Source organism: Zonotrichia albicollis, chromosome 1, assembly GCF_047830755.1.
Source record: "Zonotrichia albicollis isolate bZonAlb1 chromosome 1, bZonAlb1.hap1, whole genome shotgun sequence".
NCBI lineage: Eukaryota > Metazoa > Chordata > Aves > Passeriformes > Passerellidae > Zonotrichia > Zonotrichia albicollis.
In genome coordinates, this window is record NC_133819.1 from 121791045 (window position 1) to 121813731 (window position 22687).

Here is a 22687-nt window from a genome sequence, read left to right on the forward strand (position 1 = left end):
CTACAAAACTGATCTCAGACAGTAGATGCAATCTGAGACTTACTTTGCACTCTCAAGGCTGCTTTTCATCTAAGGTGTTGCTCTTTTGGGCTAAGATGAAAGCTTTAATACTGAATGTCTACATTCTGTTCTCAACCAGAAGTGAGGAAGTAGATTCTAGCCAAATTAGGACACCTTCCAAGCCCTGCACAATATAACCCAGGTTTTATTACTATGTCAAAACTACAAGGAGATTCGTTTAATTCAATGCTCTGTTATTTAATTCAATGCTCTGTTTTCTGAGTTACAGCACAAATGCTTCTTAAAAGACAAGTAATTTTCGCTGAAAGTGCAGCAAAAAAGTGGCCTTTGGAGATGTTCTTGCTGGCTACCAGTCACCCCCAGTCACACGCAGCTGTCGCAGACTTTGGTGGCCTCTAGTGGCTGCTTTGTCCGCATCCCAAACTCGTCGCATGATTTGACTCCTAAGATTCCATCTGCTCCACCTCCCATCCGTATTTGCTGGATCACTCCAAACCTGGCATCAAAGCCAGACGATGATATCGAGAGGTGCAACAGGGGAAAGACAGAGTAGCAGTTGTTACAATCATAGATGCCATGTACCCGTCAAGACCTGTCCTCAACACTTACAGTAGGTTTCCTGACAGGTATAAACAGTGGCAAGTAGCTCTGGTTCTTTTAATTATGTGTTTTCCATTGATTTTTCTGACACAATTTCTTTTTAAGCCACAGTTTAAGCTATGATGTCTAACAACAAAGTCAAGAACAAGACGTGTCTTCATGAAAGACTAATGTTCACTTAACAGTCTTTCAATTAGTTTGAGGATTAAAAAGTTACAATTTCAGGCTTTTAAGAATGAAATATTTAGGTGGTTCAACAGTTCTTCAAAAGCAACAATCTGATGTATCTTGAACTAAAGTGAATACAGAGCTCATGGGATCTGCAGACATCCCCTCTACAATGTACCAAATCAAACTGAATGACAAGGAACATTCATGGTAAAAGTTTTTTAAAAGCAGTCAAACTTTCCCTAAGTTGGGTACAGTTCTCAGATCCCACCACATTGCCAAATCACCAACAGAGCAGTGTGGAGGCTCCAGTTCAGATTGGATGAAATTTTGCTCTTCTGCATCAGGGAAGCTGAAGTCTACAAAGGTTTTAAAAGTTGTTCAGCTGAAAGGAGTGGACACACCAGAACAGCAAGTTCCCAGGCAGCACCAGACACTGCCTAGCACAGCTCCCGGTGTTCTCCAAGTTCATGGTTACTCTCTCAAGCTGGAAAGTTCTACTCAAAGGACACAAAATGCTGCACAAACATTACAGCAAACAAGCCACTCCTTCCCAAGAGGGAGGGCCAATGCAGTTTCTCAAGCTGAAAAAAGGTTGGAAAATCAGTCCTGAACTCGTGTTAATTTTGTGCAAGTCCCAACTCCAGCCCAAGTTACAAGCCATTCCTCTTTAGCCTAAGCAGATTTCCTGTCTCTGGTGCTCATTCGTTCAAGTGAATATCCCCAAACAAAACACCATATTTGCCTTTGGGCAGCATCTCCCTGATGCTGCTGCACTGTAAGCAAGGCCAGAAGCAATTGACACACTTCCATTTTTGTAACAGACTATTCAAGCACAGTTTTAATTCGATACTCTTTATTATGATATCCAGGAAAACAATAACAAGGTGATTGCTTATTACAGCTTCCAGGGACTGGGGCTCCAGACCTCCTTGTCCTGGGTACACGCACGCGCACGCACACACACGCACGAAAGACAACCCTTGCCACAAGAACTTACAATCTACATAAACAAAACAAAGATAATGATTAATCGAGAAACAAAGAGGAGGAATCACCTGCGTGAGAACATGAGTTAAGTTTTGGCTTGGTTTCCAGTCTGGAGTTCGAGAGTTGAAATTCCTACCCTGTTACAGTATTCTTATTACCATGGGCTGAATACTTATCTGTTGATTACAATGCAAGATACAGTCTTCAACATTTAAAAACAAATATAAGGAGACACAAAGCTCTAGACCATAATTTTTCATGTGGTATACACCAAAACTACAGTCTAGAGATTCAGAGATCTTAGGTGCCCAGTTTCCTAAATGAGAAAGGCAGTGAGAGTGAACTGCAATAAACAAAGCAAAACCATCCAGGAATATCAACTTCTGTTAAACCAGACTAACATATTATTTTTTCAATTCAGTATATCAAATTGCCCAATGCTCTTGTGTTTGGCATGAAGAAGTAACAATTGTGTCGTGCTGAACGATAATGCCTGACCTTTAATGTTAACCACAATAAATACAGACAAAGAATGAATACTGAAACACTATTGAATTATAAAGCTACACTTTAGCTGCTCTGATTTTGCAAAAAGTTTCAAACACAAAAAGAAGAAAAAGGAGTTGTCATTTCTGGCACTCACATCATAGACTTGCCATCCTTGAGCTGGATAAAACTAAAGTATCTGCAGAAACCTAAAATAAAAGTGACAGGACACATAGAAAGAGATCAAGAGCAAGTGCATTGGATTCAAAACTAGGCTGTACTTTATTTTTTTTTAATCCAGAAATAAAAGTTGTTGCTTTTTGAATTGGCAACATCAAAAGAGCTTCTCTAAAAGGCAGAAAGCAGTCAGCCTACTGCTGCTGCAGCCCAGCACTCCTCACACATTGCTCACCAAAGGGATTGGACAGGGGCAGATGCCAACAGCAGTCCCATTTCACTCACAACAGCACTTGCTATGTGGATGTAAGCTATATCCAAGTTGTATTGCAATTTATTCTTCCTAAAGGAGTTTCAGTTTCCATTAAGGAGGCTCTGATGACACTCAACATATTGATGTGCATGTTTCTTTTGCACGTCTGATCCAGAAACACTCCAGCACTGATCCTATTTTAGCTCTGAAGAGCAAAATTCCTTGTTGTGTACAGATTTAGGATTATCAGATCCAAAACTGAGTAGTTCAGGGAGCAGTGTGAAGAGGGGGCACTCACCAGACATCCACCACAACAACTTACAGTATATAAAACAACCCCACCAATAAACCTACAAGCATGGGCTAATCCAGTGCTCTAAAGATAATCCACAGCTCGCAATGTAAGAAATTCAAATATGATGAACAGATGATAACTGACGTCAGTCCTTTGAAGTCTTTTTCTTTTTAAAGGATTTTCTAAATATTCCCCAAGCTTTCATTTTGTAGGACATTCTTATACCCTGCACCAGAAATAACCTAAATATTTGCATAACAAGATTCAGGCATTAAACCACAGCCCCCCCTCCAGATGCCATCTCTGTATGCAGGCTCCCACTGGCCTGTAAATGTTACAAACATCAGCACTGCCTCTACTTTGTGTTCAAGTCCCTTCAATACTGACATTTTCCAGACAGAACAATTAGGACAGCGATGATCACCACTGCACAGGGAGCCTATTGAAACTGCCAATCTCCAACATTTACAACACAGGCCCAAAGGGCTGAGTCACAAATGGAACCAAACCCAAGTATGACCTAGGAATCAGCTGGTGAACTTCCTGAAAACAGGAAAACAAACTAAGAGAAACCAAACAATCCTCCCCTCCATGTACCAAGGCTCACATACAGTGCAATTCTTGAGAAGCTCTCTGGAATACCTCCTCCAGTACATAAAGGGTTGATGCAGGAACAAAAAAATCTCACACCAAAAAAGGAAAAAAAACCCCATAATTTCCTGGCTGTTAAGGAAAGTAATGTTGTTTGTTTCATCCAGGACAACCTACAATTTCAAAATCCCTATTTCTCCTCTGCCAGTATCCTCTTGCACTGCTTGGAAACCCTGATGACAGATAAAAGGTATCTCAGTACAGTAAACCACAATGAGCATCTCCCCTTCCCCCACAAGATATGAAAAAAATCCATTAATACTTAATGGATTTGGCAAGTAGGAACTACCAGAGAGGCCAGGTCCCTTCTGGTACTGGTGACTGAAACCCTTTAAAGATCTCCCACAGTGTAATCTAGTGTTATTTTTAAGCAACACGCTGTTGGAAGGGACAGATGCTTTAGAACCTGATTGATCTTTACCCTGCAACTCTTCTTCTTGCTTATACATAATTACTTGTAAAGCTCTGGGGTTACTATCAGGCAACTAACCCAATGGGAAAAACCCAAACATGCTTGTTTTCAGGTGCACCAGCCCCCTGGTCCAACTCACCAAGGAACCAGAAAGGCTCGTGCTAGCTAAGGCAAGGGACAGAACAATAATTCTGGCAGCAGCCTACATTACTTTCAGGCTAGCATGGTTATGGAAATCCTCCCTTCCCTTTCATATCAAGTTTTGCCCCAACAAAATCAACTCAGGTGCAGTCAGTCAGAAATCTGCAAAGAACAAAGGACTGCAGATGTGTATTGACCCTTTTTACAGAAGTCCAATTACCTATACCCAAGGACCACACTGCTTTTATGATTCTGGGTACTATAACTCCATAAACACAACTAAAATTTTCAAAGAAAAAGAGTATTTAGAAAAAATACCAAATGCTTACAAATACCTGCTGATTTTCCAAATGCATCATCCCAACATACATAATTTACCTTCAGCATAACCTAAACTTAGAAGAAATAGCCTATGCATTTTCTCTGCTCAGCAAATTCATTCACTATTCCTAAGTTTGGGCATGGGATCACCAGAAAAACAGTATTTCCAAAGAGTATTTTCACATTAATGAATGATTCACACAGGAGAAATCAGTCTTTGCAACCAGTCAAGGAGAAAGTGCCCAGATGAAAAGTAAAACTCTGAAAATTATTTTCAGCTGCTCTGCATTCCTTGTTTGTACTTTGAAATTAAATATTACCACTTTAAAAGTAAAATGATGGTTTTGAAAGAATATTCTGGCACATAAAACAAACACACAATTTGGGGCTCAAAAAAAGGCTTGAAATCATCTGTTGTTAAATCTTGAAAAGTTTTGACAAAATGGGGCAAAGAGAAGGAGGTTTAAGAAAAAAAAAAAACCAAACCAAACAAACGCTATCCACTGTCTGTGTAATTATTCAACTCAAATCCATTTAAATGGACAAAGCTTTCTCTTTGTGGGACCTGGTAATTGATGAGGATAAATTAACTACTGCCTATTTTATTTGGTGTAGGATATAATAATGAACTCCTCAGTCATTTCCATTTCTAATTTTCTTGATGCCATAATTAAGAAAACATGATTAGACAACTAATATTCTTCCATCTTACTGAAACTCTGATTACAGCAAAGAGCCAAAACTGCAATAACATTTGAAAATCAATTTTAAGCAATTTTAAGCCAAACAATACTCTAATGCTAAAACAAATAATATCAAATTAGAAGTCTCAATATCTTCTAAGTTTGAGTGTTTCTATCCCAAGGCAGATAATTAAACATTACTGGTCTTGCCTTGTCAAACATGATAAATATGTATTTTTAGTTATGACAGAAGAGACAGAAAATACTGGCTTTCCAATACTCTAACCAATTTCTAGAACACCTGTTGTTACGTTCTATTACTTGGCAGATACCAACAACTCCTATAAGGCAATGATGAATATTAAGCCATTGTGGAAACAGAAAGTGCTTTTGTAAATGTCCAAAGGACAAGAATGTCCGTCCATAAGGCCAAAAGGAGACAAAAAGCAACGTCAGTATTAACAGTCAAGAATACTTCTGAAGTTTTTGGAAATTAACCTGAAGTTTACATTTCAAGACTACTGTGTCAAAGAATGAGGTTAACAAGAAATAGTTTGCCTTAGGGAAACAACTATTACAACCCTCAGACTCCTATAAGTCTTGAAGATCTCAAGAAGTACCTTAAATGACTGCTTCGTAATTTGTTCCTCCACCCTTTATGATTCTTTCAGCCCCAGTGCAACCAGGTATCACAAGCAAACTGATTTAGAGTCCAAGCATCAGACTAGACACTTAAAATTTACCCCCTTTGGCTTAAGGTACAATTTGAGAGCAAGGCACACAGAATCTTTGAAGGTTCTTCTGGGAACATCAGACACAAAACATGATTTTGAACAACAAGCATATAATGTACACGAGTCTCAAAATTTCCGAGTTCCAGTTTTCCAGTTTTGTGGTCAGGTTGGATAGATTCACAGTTCTACATGGGATGTCCCAGCACATGGGATCCCTACTTCTGCTGAAGCAGACTGGGCATACTGGAGGGCACCCTGCCCCAGAGCTCTCAAGCTAAGCAAGTACACATCTGCCAAGTCCACCTCAGGAGCTGTGAACCAAATACTTGGGAATTGTGTCTGTAATCAGCTGAAACATGCAATAAATTGAACTGTAATAACTCTAAACAGCACTAAAGAACTGAAGAATGGATAGTTGCTTGTAGTGAGGATTTTGTACTAGAATATTTATTCTGAATAGTAAGCAATTGAACTGTAGAAAATACAGAATGCAGATTTATAATTTTGTTGGGTATAGACTCCATTATAATAACAGTTTTTAATTAAAATTACTTTATTTATCATCTTGATTGCTCATAATTACTCCTTAATCAATAAGCAGCTCAATACTTGGGTTAACTTGATAACTAATTTAGCAACTTCTTCTTAGGACTGCAATAACTGTCTCACTCATTCCCAAGTGAAACAGGCTGAATTGCACCCATTACAAAAGTGTACAGAGGAAAGATAATCTGCATAATAAACTGGAAAACTAACTGGACAAGGTTTCACATTGAATACAATTATGAAAGATAATGGAAAAATTCTTAAATTTAATTTTTCCAGTTGCAGCAGAGGTCACAATAAATCAGTTTTAAGAAGCTGTAGCTTTTAAATATTTTTTCATAAAAATATATATAGGAGAAATCAAACTATTTCCTAACAGAGGTGAAACAAAGCAAAGCAGTTAGAATAAAGGAATGTTTCTCATCACTTGATCCATTTATCTAATTCCCTCTTCATGGAGCATTGATTGCCTCCCAAAACAAACACAGCACATTGTAATAACCTCCACCCGTAAAATCAGACAGACAAGTTTTCAAAGAAGGCCCAATGCACACCAATTCTCCAAGATACATACACCTCAAAAGCACAGACAGAAGTGGACAGTGCTACTCAAATTACTCTCTCTATGACCATACACACTCCCTTCTAGTTTTCAGGTGCTAAAAGCTATATCTCAAAAAGGTGTTGTGCTCCTTGTAAGAGATTTCTAACCAACAAACAATAAGACTCTGCAACGTTTCCAATTAGTTCAGTTTTGTTTTAATGATATGGGGCAATTCTTAGAGCAGACATTGTGCAGCTATAGTAACTACCAAATAAAGAGGTCTATTGGTGTGGTCTTGGAATCCCAAATTGAAATGTAAATTTGAGTCAAGGTAATTAGCTGAAAACCCAGAGTATCTGAATATGCATACAATGTTTTTACTTCAATTTTGCAATACTTTTTGAGGAACTTGGAAAAAGTGAAGTTGGTAGAACAGTATCACCAAGATTACAAAAACTGGAAGGAAATAATACACTGCAACAGTGATCCTCATTAAGTAAGTTATTTCATCACAGTAAATATTTAAAAAAGCGTCAATGTGTTTTAAAAAGTGTTGAATCCTCCCCCCAAGTATCTGAAGAGAGATAAACTTTTTCCTTAGTCAAAATGGTTTTTTAAAAAAAGTTTCTCAAAACAACAGCAATAATCAAAAACCATGAATTGTATTTTCTTTAATCCATAATATTTCTAGTGCTGAAGGGCCATCCATGTAAAAAGCAGATTCTTTGGGGACATTAGTCAATTAACTTAATAAAACCCAGTTTTACGAGGATTTATCCTTCCTGCTGCGAGGCGAGTCTGCTCCGTTTGAGGTCACTGTTCCATTTATTCCATTTTCTAGAAAAAAAGAAGAAATCACTCTTTAAGTACAGTGAGACACTTTGTATTTTATTACATTTTTGTAGGTCCTACACAAACAGCCTTTAACTTCTTTTCTGATGTACCCTCTTTGTTAAACTTCTTAATTATCATTCAGTGTGCACCAGCATAATGAAGTTTTTACAAAAGTGCAATATTTAAAGTTTACTATAATAAATTCCAGAACCCTAATGTGACCAGACACTGAAATGTGTCCATTATATACATCTAGACTGAAAACCAACACCAGTTATGATATTTTAGAAGACATTCTGTGAAAAACTACAACTTGAGATGAGATGGTTCTGTGAAATTTTGAAGACAGACTATATACAGAGTTCTCTGCTACAGGTCTTAGCTATTTACCTCACCTATGTCATAATTCTTGTTAAAATTACACTCCTTTGCTCACTTTACAAGCACTTGAAACACAGAGGAAATCCTTTATACACAGATATACCCACAATTTTTAAAGCATATATTTTAACATGTATAACTCATTTACATTATGGTGAAGATATTTACATAGATAAGGCAGAAGTAAAACACTGGTTCAGATTTGCAATGAGTATGTGTAGGTGGAAAGAGCTCAAGATCAGACACCTAGCTAAGAACACAAAGGTACTTCAGATGATAGCTTGTCCTTACATTTAGGTGTTTATTATTTCTTATTTATGTTATAGTCTCATAGGTAGCGAGTTTTTAGTTTTTTACTAATAAGGTAGAAAATGGTTAACAATTTCTTGTTAAAAGGTTTTTTAAGGTTAAACTATTTCATTAAGAAATGACACAAATTATTTTCATTTTTAATCTAATAACTAATTACCTGACGCCTGCAATGTGGACTTTTTTGACTAATTACAAAATACTAGTAATACAAAAAACTTAAGAAGAAGGAAGAAGAAGGTTAAGAAGAAGGACTAGTTTTTGCTTTGAAGCTTCTATCTTGTACTATATCTATTATTATACTTTAAAACTTCAAATTCTAAGTTTTTCACCTTGTGATATTACACACTTCTAATTAACTACACACTTGCAATCCTAGTGTTATCAATTAATTTTGGAAGCCTTCTCCATGGCTTCAGGTCAAAGGTATTGCTCTCCTGGGAGTTAGAGTGTGTCAGCACAGAAATCCTCAGCATCCACAACTCCAACACCCCCTTTACTCAGTTTCACCTCAACCAAGGAAACAGATGTTGCCTGACAGTAACTATATTTATAAAACAGATCTAAAGAGCACAGTGCATAGCCAGCTACAATGCATGCAGCCTAACTTCTCTGCTCTGGCTCAAATCATTCCGACTTCAAGCAACAGCTGCTGGTTTTTTTTGGGTGCTTTTAAACAATTATTACATAGACATATTTATATATTTTTATAAAGGACTGGTTAAACTTATTTTTCCACACGCAGATGTGCTGAAGGTCACTAGAGTGTGGACAGTCTACAAAAACAGCTGTTGGCCTTCCTCTTTCTCCCACAACACCCAAATGCTCCCATTTGTGCAAACAAGCAACAAAAAAACCCAACAATGACAACCACACATGAGCAGGAGACCAGACCCAAAGAGTCAAAGTCTGTTTGAGCACATATTGGCTGTAAGTGACACCACCATTTTAAGCCTACATAAGGTGGTCTTCGGATATTTCTGAAAATGTTTGAATTGTTTTTAAGTAAAGAAACTTGCAAACAATTAATTAGACCCAAGCCAGCTAACTGAAATAATATTTTCCTAAAGAGTTTAGGCAAAACAACAAAGAATATGAATCAGCACAGGTATATCCCACCTACAACACCAGCAGGATTTTTTACTGTCATTTCTTGCTTTTGGCATAGATGAAAAGTAACACATTTTATTGTGCCCTGGCTCTCAAAAAACCATTCAACCACACACAGACACACAAAAAAAAAGTGTTTTAAAGAGTTCAATTGCATATATTACTCCTTCAAAACGACTGCTTTGCTGCATCCTATACAAGTGTTCTGAACAGACAACATAACAGGAGTATTCAAAACAGAAGAATTTGAATGAACTGAGTTCTTTTATGTTCATTTAAAATAAGGAATACAATTATTCAGTGTTCAAGACAGGCATAGTTCAATTATTTTGTGAATTAACTGATTTTTTTCACTATTTGTTTACCACTTGCACATCTCCATTGAAGTAGGCTGAAACCCAGCAGATTCATTAAACTACATGAATTAAATAGATTAGGAGATTTTAAAAAGCCATTTCATTTCTGACTCCCTAATCAAGACATATATTTTAAAATTGACATAAAATACTTAAATTAAAAAAAGCCCTCCATATTCAGAAGGCCATGACCATGAAGCTCTGATTAAACAGGACACTTACACAAGAAACTACCTTCACTCAATTTAAAAAAAAATTCCAACTGAATTTTCAGTTGGAAAAAAACCCCAACATTACACAAAAGCCAAGTTGTGATAATTACAAATCATTCTAAATGGAATGCAGCAGTACTCTAAACCACATAATTTTAATAAAAATAGAAACTTGGGAGAAGTAAAAATATTACTGATCTCCCACCACAAATCTCAATTCTTAGTGCAAATGGTCTTGACACACACTACTTTCAATACATCAAAAACTGGAACAGGTTGGTAATACATGATTGGGAGCAAAGGATCATGCTGAAGAAAGCTTTTGAAACAACTTCTGCCATTTCAAAAGGTTGCAGAAGTTATTCAAGCTAGCAATTAAATACACAGGAGTTGAACTGTTGGTGCAAAAGATACATTGAAGTACAGCGGTTTAATTTTTTTTTAAAAGAGCGCATAATTTTTTTCTTGGAGGAAAGAGCGTTCTGTTCATCTCTCATACCATTTCCACAAAAAAAGCGTGACATAATGAAAAAGTCAAACCTGAACTCTTTAGTTCATTTCTAAATGCTTTGACACAGGTTTAGAGTAGTAAGGTGTTATTACCTTTCCCTAAAGAACTACTAATTTCTGTTTTTTGTAAAAATAGTCCAACACAAAACTTTTTACTGGGTGGATCATCAAATCCTCTCTTTGCTCTAAACCCTCAGAATTTTGGGGCAATGAAAAAGAAACTTGAAATCCACAGCAAGAAAATTTTACAAATTAATGTCTAAGAGAAGAGATCTAAAATTGCAACTGTTCCTTTTATATAAGAGAACAAAACACAAGCATGACACATTTTGTTCCAAGTAATGAAATGATAGAGAATAAAAAATATCATGCTGCATTAATGAAAAATACCCCAGTAATTCCTTTATTCGGGCAGTTAGAAAACCCAACAATATATAGTGGTTTTTCTTTAAAAAAAAAGAATTATTCTTCCCACAGTAATATTCCCCAGTACTGCTTCTCTAGCTGAGCCATCTCACTCACAAGTTAAACACAAAATGCTTCCTTAGCGACCTACAGTTGGTTTTGAGAAGTCAAGGGAACAGAAAAAATGAAACTACAAACCTCTTTCTTTTCTGGAGGTCTTTCCTTTAGCTGATACAAACTTCTTTTTCACTGACTGAGGCTGAGAAGAAGAATGCTCTCTCCATCTCCGAAGCTGGAAATTAATGAACTTCCACATCATAAATGCTTGGGTCATGCAGATGGAGGCCAGCACACTGATTCTAGAAACAAATAATAGGTAAAGTTTCATCAGTAAGTTTGCCTCATTATTCAAATAGAAAAGCAAGGTAGAACACCTCAGGATTTTGGGCAACTTCCACCCCCTCCTCCTGGTAACCTCCATTTTCTAGGCCAAGAGTTGAGTTCACTTGCATAGGGCGACACTGGGCTTAAACACAGATGATCAAAACTAGATATGGAGTGATGGTGAAATCTTTACCCATCAAAACTGGCAAGTACTATGTTTCTTTCCTTCTGTCTTTCTCAGAATTACTCTCAGGGTACCAGGCAGTAACAGCTGAAAATTGTTCAAGAGTGTCTTGCAGCTCAGAGTATCAATTTTGCAAGGTAATACTGACATTGTCAAAGTTTCAATAAATTCTTTTTCTGCATTTATAAGAAGGCCAGGCAGTTGGATCACACAGCACAACAGGGGCCATAAAAAAGGCAGAGAAAGAAGCAGCAATCTTCAAATGATACCAAAGCTGCCCTGGGCACAAATACTTTGACCTCTAAGATATACTGACAGCAATCATATTTAGAATTCAATTTACTAACTTTAAAACATTTGAAAGTAGTGTCTGTAATTGGATATTCCTATTAATTCTGCTGGTTTGTGTTTATGTTTTTTTTATTTGGTTGCTTGGGGTTTTTTCAACAGAGAAGAGTAACCAGTTACAGATTTCTCTCAGATATAGACTAAATTCAGTCAATTCATTTCACTGTGCCTTACAAGTTTCTTACATGAGCTATTCCTATTGATCCCACTGGTTGCATGAAAACACTCAATCATTCAGAATTACTGGCACTAGTACCATACCACTTACATTGTGTATTTAACATGGTTTACAGCACATGCTTAAGAACTGTTCCAGGTTTACTGTACCTAACAGCCAGGATATTAAAGTTTCCAGTACTGAAATTCAGCTGCTGATCTTCTGCTCTTGCCAGTCCAAAGCCAAAAGTGAGGACTGAGAGAATCAAGGTGAGAAGCCTTCCCAAAACAAAAAGAACTGCCCACAGTGAAAATCTAGAAATAAAAACACCACAAACACTAAATCAACTTTCCATTCAAAACACATGCACTAACAATCCAAATGCTTACCTTTCACCATGCAAATTTGTTTGAAATCCAAGAACTTACCTAAATACATGATTTTGCACCTATTTTAAATGCATCTTGTATTATGTTATGAAAACTGATTTCAACTCAATTGAAAGTGCTTTCCAGCACCATTAGAACAAAAGCACATTTTTAGTTCCTACAGAGCTGGCTATATTAGCAATCTATCCTGTTTCTTTCTCTACAAAACTTAAAAAAACCCCCCACATTAGTATACATTGAGAGATTTTATTTCATTTAATACTGCTACTACTATTTACTTAAATAGACTAAAGCAAGGTAGAAAGTATACTGATGGTTTAGAAATATAAGTACTAGCACTAGTCTGGACAACTGTGGTTGCTTAAGAAACACTGTTTGAACTCCCTTGTAATTTTAGTTTCTGGTCAGTTAAATGCAAAAGGCTCTCAGACAGACATTACAAGAACTTTAAAGATAAAGATAAAATTTTAAAGACTATTTACCCTTTCTGGTATTTTTCATCACTGAAGTAGAAAAGACGGGATATGTGGAAAAGAAATTCAACGAAGTAATGCAATACCAGAAGAACAAGTCCAAGGTGGGTCAGACTATCAAAACAAACAAAAGAAACATTCAGACCTTTTGTTAGATATTTAAGGCAAAGAAGGGAGTCAGCAAAAGTTTACAATTTACTTACTTCAAGAGATAGGCTCCAGCAATATGAAAGAGGTAAAGTCCAATGTAGACAATCTGGCGAAAGATATCTTCCTATTTGGAAGCAAAAAGTGACCATGTGTTATATACAATGTTACACAGTATTGTACTGTGTTATCTGTTATTACAAACTATTCCCTAGTCTTGGAAAATTGTTCTTGTATCATCTACCTCAGCATGGTCTGGTTTGGCACTGAAACACTCAGCCTGGATCATCTAATTCCACACATAACTTATTGCTCACTTACCAGTCATATTCAGTGTCCTACATATGCTACTGTGAGAAAAGGCATCAAACATGGAAAGATGCTTTTAAAAAGGATCCACTTTTATTTGTTATGACCACTGTGAATATATAGAAATGATTACATTTCTTATTTTGCATCTATTACTGTACCATCAGATTCTACAGTTCCACATGTTTGCTGCCCATCAAATTGTCAGATTGCTACAGAATAAAATAAGTCTATGAAATCAAAATGAGAGGTTTTCCAAGGGTTGACATAAATTTTAAAAATTCAAGGCCATCCAAAATTCTGGCACACTGTTTCTGGCAAATACAGGGAATATAGTTATTAACCAGTCATGCTAAAGCACATGGTCCCACTTTAAGTCAGGCTTTAGTCAGCCCTATTGAACTGAACACTTCATGGAGATGAAATAATAAAGACGAAAATACACAGCACATGGAAAGCAGATTGTGCCATCTGTGAACAGAAGGACCACTGAACCATGCCAGATCACAATAAAAATCTCTTTTGGAGTGGTAGCAGAGTACACTCAGTTGTGCTTAAAAAACTCATTTTTGGAAACATTCTCTAAACTTTAAGTAAGGATCTTTAGCTTGGATCTTTTAAGGATCCTTTTTACAAGGATCTTGTTAAAAGGGCCTAAAATTTTAATCTTACAAGAGCTATACTATGTTATTCAATACTCAGTATCACATTCAACAAACCCACAGAATCAAACAATTATGACAGCAGCAAACATCACACATAATACACAAAGAGCAGGTGGAGAAAGACCTACTATAAATTATCTGAAAGAAAATGAAAAATTGGTTATTTCAGATAAAGACACAGTAAGTACAAATGGTCAGTTTGTCCAAGCAGAACCAGGACCAGCCTACAACACTTTAACTTTAGAACTGAGATAAGATTTAAACACCCCATGCTGCCTGCTTAGACAAACTGTCAGAGACTGAAGGCCTTGTAGAAGAATGCACAAGGTACACATGACTATAGAGGAACCAGAGCTGTGAAGTTATTTTCTTTTTTTATGTCAGCAAGACAGATAACTAGACCTGAGTAAAAGCAGCCAGTTTGTTCAAAAGAAGGAATAAGGCAAGTAAACTGAGATAGCAGAGGTTAAGCTGTGGTTGAAGAAATATCAACTATGCTAAAACACAAATGAACTATCACTCTTTAAACCTAATGCAAAAGTCAGAGGGCACATTTTCAAGCAGTGACCAAGTAAAACACTGTTATTCAACATACAGCACTTAGGCCACTTGTGACAGCTTTCTTGAAGTTATTTTAAGAACGCTCTCCACACTTGGCTGTGAAGTCAAATTTGGAAGGTATCACTAGCATAATAAGACAACATCAGCTGCATCTGCAAAAAGAGTATTCATACTGCATATGAGCAGCCTAAAACCAGTGCATTTTGTTACTACTTTACTAAGCCTCTTCTCGGCTCCTGTAAAAAGACCTGTGGCTATGTAACACTTATGTTTCATTTTCTTGAATAAAGCAGAACTGGCAACAGAGATGCAGCCTGCTCACAGAGCAACAGCAGTCACAGAAAGGCTTGGGCTCAAAGACACCTTTGTAGATCACCTAGTCCAACCATGGGCAGGGACATCTGTCACTTGACCAGGTTGCTCAAAGCCCCTCCAGCCTGACCTTGAACACTTCAAATGAAAGCAAATTCACAACTTCTCTGCATTGTTGAGAAGTGTCACTGTTGGGCATTGTGTTCCAGATGGATTGTCTTACCATTTTCATCACAAAGAATTTCTTCAAATCTACTCTAAACCTACTGTTTCAAAATCATTATTCCCTGCCACTACAGTCCCCAGCAAAAATTTTTTTTATTGTGGCCTCTCACTGTTTGATAGGGGCTAATAAGAAAGATTTTTTTCTCCATCTTTCTTATAAGCCCCTATCAAACAGTGAGAGGCCACTATAAGTACTCTCTGGAGCCTTCTCTTCTCCAGGCTGAGCAACCCCAACTCTCTCAGCCTGCCTACATAGAATTGGCGCTCCAGCCCTCTGTTCATCTTCATGGCCCTCCTCTGATCACTCAAACTGATCCATACCTTTCTTGTGCTGGGGACCCCAGAGTTGGATGCAGCACTCCAGGGGCAAAATCCCTTCCCTCAACCAGCTGGCCACTGCTTGTTATGCAGTCCAGGTGACACGTTTTTTTTGGGGGTGCAAAGGTACATTGACAGCTCATGTCCCATTGTCATCCGCCCATTTAAATGCTATTTAAATCAAATCCCAGACTTTCATACTCCTTTATGTATAGAATTATTCACAGTTTATATTCTACACCTATATCATGATTCATGAAGCAGCTGTGACTTTAGCGAGCCTATTCAGACTATCAATCCTGAGAAACAAGGGGAAAAAAACCCCAAGAGTTGAAAAGAAAATATCACAATCACTTGAGGGAAAATTCTTTCAGTGGATGAGAAACACTAGAATTTTTATTTACACAACAGATATTTAGCAATTTTACTTCAATTAGAATTTAACTGTAAAGAAAAAAAAGCCACCTTGCTCTGGAGTTCCTCCCATTTACATTTTGAACTTACTTTTTTAGTTTTCTGAAAGTACAGTTCTGGAAAAGCATGAAACCAGTATGCCAACTGTAAGATGTAGAAAAACTTCATTTGAAACCTGTACAATACAGCGAGAATTGAAGAATATTATTTATTATGAATGAATATAAAACATTTCAGAAGATTCTAGTGAACTCATTTTATCACTGTCTCTTAAAAAAATAAAAAATGCAGACCCTTCATGCCAGCCAAGTCTAAACTTCTATCATTAATATCATTAAATCATTCAGACAAAGCTTGCAAAAATGGAATTAACTTTAAGTAACAGCCTACATAAAAAGAACTTAGTATGCTACAAGTTGTCAAAGAATAAAGCCCAAATACCCTCAACCAAAAACACATTGGTGACTAATATAGTTTTACAAATTACTTATCCTACACAGATTGTACATGACACACCCTAGGCTTAAAACAGTCCCCCCTCGCCCTCCCCCAGCAATCCTGGAAGGAAGAGGCCTTACGGAATCAGAGTGTGCGGGTAGTCCCTCCACAGAGAGGTTGGATCTGATATATAGTTCTCCTACAAAAAGAAAATAACAAAAAAACCCCAATAAACCCTCTAAGATGTTAGTTTCTAGTCAGAAATAGTGACTGGACGTACCTATATGCATTTATGTATATGCACAAGTGTACACACAAAAAATACTCATATACACATACACAAGTAAAAGCTGCAGATCCATAAATTTTCTTTTAAAAAAATCTCCAAGAAATCACAAATTAACAAAACCCAACCAACCCAGAAAACAAATCCCCAAAGCAAAAGACAGCTGCACTGGCTTAAGAAAATAAAAAGCAACCAAACAAATCAAGTGATTATTCAAGACAGAATATCCTTATGAGATGGAAAGTATTCCAGGATTACTATGGCCACAAGTCCTCTCTTGTAAACTGCTGACAAACTTTGAACTTAGAACTAAGACAAAGAGAGGTTTTCCAGGAGTTTTCATGTTATAATAAAGAAAATAACAAAAAAGGCACAGCCTTCCCTTTCTATGAGCTAAGCTCATACACATCCAGCCACTAGCAAAGGGTATGTCACCTAAAAGCACACAGTGACCTGAGGTTACAACAATCTGTCATATTCCCATTCTCTAGGCTCCAGAATGCTGTGTATGGATCCTAACATTTATTTTATATTAATAAACCAACATTTAAAAAAATACAGAGAATTAAACACCATAATAAAGTTAAATGGTTTTATCTTATTCAGTTTGACAGTAAATCTACTCAAGACTGAGCAACAGGAACACTACTGACTTCATACTCAGCTATGACTAAACTCACACAGAATCCTTAAACTTGTCCCCACTTTTAAAACCAGCTAAAACCAGAAAAATAAACCAAAATCATATTTATCATCAACGTAAGTGAATTTTCTGAAATCTCATCACGAAACAGAAGAGAGAGCATACTTACAGAGACAAGAATACTCGTTCCCCAAACACAGGAGAAAAGGTAGAATGCACTGAGTTGCCCAGACTCATTGAACTTGCTATGCTTTGTTTTTGAAAAGTGCATTTTCCTGTTAATTTTCTGAAATGAAAGTCCACTGTTATTTATATGCTGCAGTACTTCACATTTATTTTGTAACTACATTAGATTACCTTGAAAGTTTAATGCATGTTTTTACAGTTAAAAATTTTAATGAAGAAATTTACTTTTAGGTTAATAGTCTTAAAGTCTAATTAAAACCCAACAATTATCTTGATGAAAGGAGTGAATATTTTGTACTTACATCCAGTACATACTCCTGAATTATAGCATGTATGATTATTGCTACAAGCATGTAAAAGAAAATTGTAGCCAAGTCTTTGATGCCATAGTAATAGAGAGAGATTGTTTCTGCAGATTGTTCTTCTAAAAGGCAAAGAGAATTAACTGTTAGGCAGCAATACAGTTTAATGGTTCATAAGTTTATTTCTCAGAGTGAAGTCTTTCAGACAGAAGTAGCTGTAGTCAGCTGAACAAATAAAAGTCAAATTAAAGTGCCACCATGAACTAGGCCACTAAACTGTTTATAGTTATCTTCTCCATCACATCACAAACTCAATTTGACTCTGGAAAGATGCTATAAAACTAAAAACTTAAGTGCACTTAGGAAGCTTATCCAAATACACTGAAAGTGGACAATAAAAATATGCTAAACCACCACCCCACTTTGACTATTAAAAATTATCACCTTCAAAGCCAGAGTAAGAATTCATGTGAACTTAACTACCAGAAAAATGGTGCTTCAGCACCAATAATAAATCCAGTAGAACAGAAACATTGTCTCTAACTTAATTAGTTTAAATAGTGTTTTAATACAAATAAAGTGAAATCCTTGAAAGGTGTTCCTTATCTATTGAAGCTGACAAGTTAAATTGACAAGTTCCCTTCTGGACAAGTCTAGGAAGCAGGGCACACTGACACGTCTGATACACTCTCTCCTCACTAACCTCTGCAAGATACATACCTGTGGCAGGAATGGTAACATTATACTGAAGTGTAACAAAAATGACGGCTGCTTTTGCTGTAATCTAAAAGAGAAAAAACCAAAAGCGCTGTAAATTCTCATGGAAATAAACTACATTAAACTGAAAACATTTGCCCATAGTTTTGGCACCCTTGCCCAGCATGTTTGTCTCCTCCCAAAAACCTGACTGACCTCCCATTATCTCAGCACTGCACCTGACTTTCCAAGGGCAGCACACATGGCGTGGTCTCTGTGGGTTTGTTTACAGAACGCTCAACCTGCCAAATGAAAGATCCTTGAAAATGTTACTTACATACAGCCCTTCCTACAACATTAAAGTGAAAACACATGCTACAATTCTGTCTTTAGTCCATACTGTATTATTACATTAACAGAATGTACAATATCATGGAGTCCCTAGACCAAGATGCACTCAGCAGTGGCTGAGAATAAACTTTATTTAAAAGTACTTTTCTTATTTGACAAAATTTGGAAGTCAGTTATCATATTCATAAATCTGTGGGTGATCTGAAAAACATGGACAGGGAAGGAAAAAGGTATATATAACAGAAAACAATTTCAGGCCAGTGGGATGCCAACTCAGTACAATTACCAGTCTTTTGACCCTGGGGATCCTTTGGCAAGAAGCATAAAACAAATTAAATTAAATTTAGCATTAGTGGTACTACCCCTTTATGATAAGCTGTAAAAAAAACCAGAATGAATAAAAACAGTTTGAAGAGATGTCCCAATGGCTTTCTTTGAGAAGTGGGGTGGAGATGTTCTAAAATCCCCAATACATAAGATGGAGCGTAAGTTCTTATTTGACAAAAAGCAGAACCTTATTTTTTACTATAACACATCTTAATTGAATCCCAACATGAATCAACATGCAATAAATGAGAGGGAAAAGTAACTGTTCTTCACCATAGTTCAGACAGATATCTTTGTAGATCACCTAGTAGATCTGATCTATCACATGGATTAGATGGTTTCTCATTGCTGTAAAAACCCAGCACCTATGTGGCAATTAATAGGGCTGACAAAAACCCCAAGCTCCTTAAGTAATCCTGGAAGGACATACTCAGCATCTGAAGATAATGACTAGGTTACTACTAGCATTAATTATTCATAGGAAGTGAGATTTTTAAAACCATTGCTTTGTCAACAAGCCCTAGATTTTCTATGAAACCCTGAATACGTGGCAGACTGTTCAGACCATGTAACTTCAGGGAATCCAACTAGTTTGCTCAAATTAGTGAAGCTGCCTTGGGCTCCCTATTCATCAAGGGAGCCCTCAGAGCACAATTTGAAACAGCGCTCAATTCTGAGCTGCCCTTTGAAGGCTCTGTCAGCTACTCTCAATACTAGAATTGTACAAGTCAGGCAGTGCAAACACCTTACCATACCAACATCAACCACAGCAAATGATTTCCTGTACCTGTATCAAAGCATTTAAAAAATTGCAACATACCACATCTGTACCAACAATGACACATGGCCTTTTTTTACACTGGGTTAGAAAACACAGTGGGTTAAAAAATCCGGAAACAAAAGAATTCAGCACATTCAATCCCTCAAAACCTCTACCCCTACCAGTAATACTGTTAATACAGTAAGCCTGATGTAGGCACAAAAGGAAACAGTTTAGGTTTACCTCTTTAACTTCATTCCCCAGGAAATCACCATATAACAATTGTCTTGGTGATTTTTGATAGCAAACCCAAAAACAACAGTGTAGCTGGTCTGCCCTGTTCTATCTATCTATCTATCTATCTATCTATCTATCTATCTATCTATCTATCTATCTATCTATCTATCTTCCTAACTCCACTGGCTTTTAGTGCTGAGCTGTACCAACAGCTGGATGAAACCATCCTGAAAACCATGACAGAAAGGTCCACAACCCTTAACAAATGTCTGAAATAAATGTCTGAACAAATGCCTAGAACACCAGAAACATTTAGTCAACACCATCTTAATTTGATGATCGGTGATCTCAGATCACTGATAACGTTTTGGCAGTCACACAGGTGAGTTACCTTTCCAGCGCCAAAAAGGCGCGGTTTAAAGCATCTGCATTCAACATGGGGGCCCAGAGAGCGGAGGGCCTGCAGCAGGGCCGGCCCTCAGGCCGGAGGGAGCGCTCCCCTCCGCCGCTGCCAGACCTCGGCGCGTCTCCGAGGCGGGAGAACGGCGGGGGTGCCCAGCCCATCGCAGCCCAGCCGCACGGCGCCCGAAGCGGCGGGAGCCCCGGGATGCTCGGCGGGCAGGGGCAGCGGAGCGGCGGCCCTAAGGACACGTCACCGCTGCTCTCCCTTCCCTTCCCTTCCCGCCGCGCCGCCCGCCGGGAGCCGTAGTGCCGGCGGGGCCGCGCACACAAAGAGCGGGGGATCGGCTGTGGCGGCCGGGCCTCGCCCCCCGCCCCCTCCCCGCCGTGCCGCGCACTCCTCCCTCCCTCCCCGGCTGCCACGTAACCCCGCCGCCCGCCCGCCCGCAGCAACTGCGCCGCCCGCTCCCGGCCCCGCTCGGCCTCCCGCCCGCGGCGGCGGGGAGCGGGACCCGCTCCTGGCGGCAGCCACGGCTGCGCCTGCCCAAGCCGCGGCGGGAGAAGGGCGTTCCGCCCGGGGAAGCGGGGATGCGCCGCGGGCAGGGAGGGCGGGTGTCCGCGGCGGCTCTCGGGCGGCGCGGCGGGGCGGGGGTCGGCTGCTGTCCCCCCGTACAGCGTCTCGGGCGTGGGCCGGCGGGCAGGTGCGCCGGGGGGCGGCGGCGCCGACCGGGAGCAGCCGCGGGGTTCCGCCGCAGCCCGCACAGCATCCCCCGCTGCCGCGGCACTCCCGCGCCCTCCCTCCCCTCCAGCACCGAGAGCCTCTGGCGGAGTGGGAGGAAGCGGGAAGAGAACCCCCGGCGGGGGCGTCGGTGCCTCCTCACCTCGAACATGAGCCCCAGCAGGAAGATCATGGCCATGCAGGACACGATGTCCGCATGGTTCTGCACGATGAACTCGTGGCTCAGCACCGGCGGGTTCTTGTTGCTCTTCTTGCGGATCGCCATGGCGGGCCGGGAGCTGGGCGCCGCCGCCGCCGCCTCCCCGCTGCCAGCACAGCTCCTCTGGCCGCGGCCAGGAAGAGGCGGAGGGGAGGAGGCGGCCGCGCAGCCGGGGAATGGCAGCGCCGCCGCTCCGCTTCCCCCGCCCCGCCGCCAGCAGCGCCCCTGCCGGCCGGCGGCGCCGCGCCCGCCAATTCAAACCCGCCAACCGCGGCGCGGCCTCGCCGGCGATCGGCAGCACGGGCGAGCCGTGCCGAGCCACCCGTGCTGGCAGATCTACTTTTCTTTTTTAATGCTGGCAGCGACGGCCGATACTTACTGGCGGTAGCCCGAAGCCCGCGCTGACCGGCCCAGCAAAAAACCCAACCCAGTAAAAGAAGGGTCTTGTCGGGTTAAAACGATGAAGGAAGAGGTCTGAGAAATGAACGCTAATCCAGACTGAATTTAGAGGTCCTTCTACCCTCGCAAAATTCACGCTGTCTTTATTTGTTAAAGTTTCTGCTAGGCAGATAGTCCCAGTGGATCTATGGAAAAGAAATAGAAAGAAACTGACTAATGTATAGCTGAAATTTAGTGTTGTCAGAATGGCTTTTGCTGCCGGCAGCTTTTGAACGAATACAGGGCAAGAAATTAAAGCATAGCTATTTGGTATTGCTTTGCTTTGCCAGAATTGAGAGTGTGCACCAAATTAATTGTGTGAGCCGTTTTAAAAAGGTTGATTTCTTCCAATTGTATGGAGCAGTGACTCATGGAACAGATCGATCAGTGTAAGACCAGGTTTTTCAACTATGAAACACCTTCATCAGCTGTGTAGATGCTCATAGACTTTCTATGAATTTATAATGAGACAGCTATATTTGGTGTCTGGAAATGATATAGGACACTTAAAATACAGAAAAAGCTACAGAAAAAATTTCCCTTCACAGCTAGATTTTTTTAAAAGTTTAAACAGAAGGAGCATTCATATTTGAGTCCCAAGATGTTTTGTATTCTAGAAATGCCTTAATCCCCTCACTGTACCAGTATTGTGCAAATGTAA

At 39.2% G+C, this 22687-nt stretch overlaps 1 protein-coding gene across 1 annotated transcript; it reads right to left on the minus strand.

The window, feature by feature from the left end:
* Positions 1–1628: 1628 nt before the first annotated feature.
* On the minus strand, positions 1629–21787 carry TRAM1 (translocation associated membrane protein 1). The gene is made up of 11 exons (XM_074552346.1): positions 21532–21787; positions 18601–18664; positions 17881–18002; positions 17562–17678; positions 16604–16662; positions 16116–16200; positions 13278–13348; positions 13084–13188; positions 12383–12526; positions 11338–11498; positions 1629–7859 (listed from the first exon to the last, which is right to left on the minus strand). Exons 1-11 carry the CDS (start codon positions 21652–21654, stop codon positions 7786–7788), a joined length of 1125 nt encoding a protein of 374 aa, XP_074408447.1. The 5' UTR covers positions 21655–21787; the 3' UTR covers positions 1629–7785.
* Positions 21788–22687: the final 900 nt, after the last annotated feature.

Coding starts and splice junctions, on each gene's coding strand:
- TRAM1 (XM_074552346.1), bottom strand. CDS start 21,654: ATGGCGATCCGCAAGAAGAGCAACAAGAACCCGCCGGTGCTGAGCCAC. Junction 18,003..18,600: donor TGTTACCATTCCTGCCACAG/GTATGTATCTTG, acceptor TTTGCCTTTTAG/AAGAACAATCTGCAGAAACA. Junction 12,527..13,083: donor GATGAAAAATACCAGAAAGG/GTAAATAGTCTT, acceptor TTTTATTTCTAG/ATTTTCACTGTGGGCAGTTC.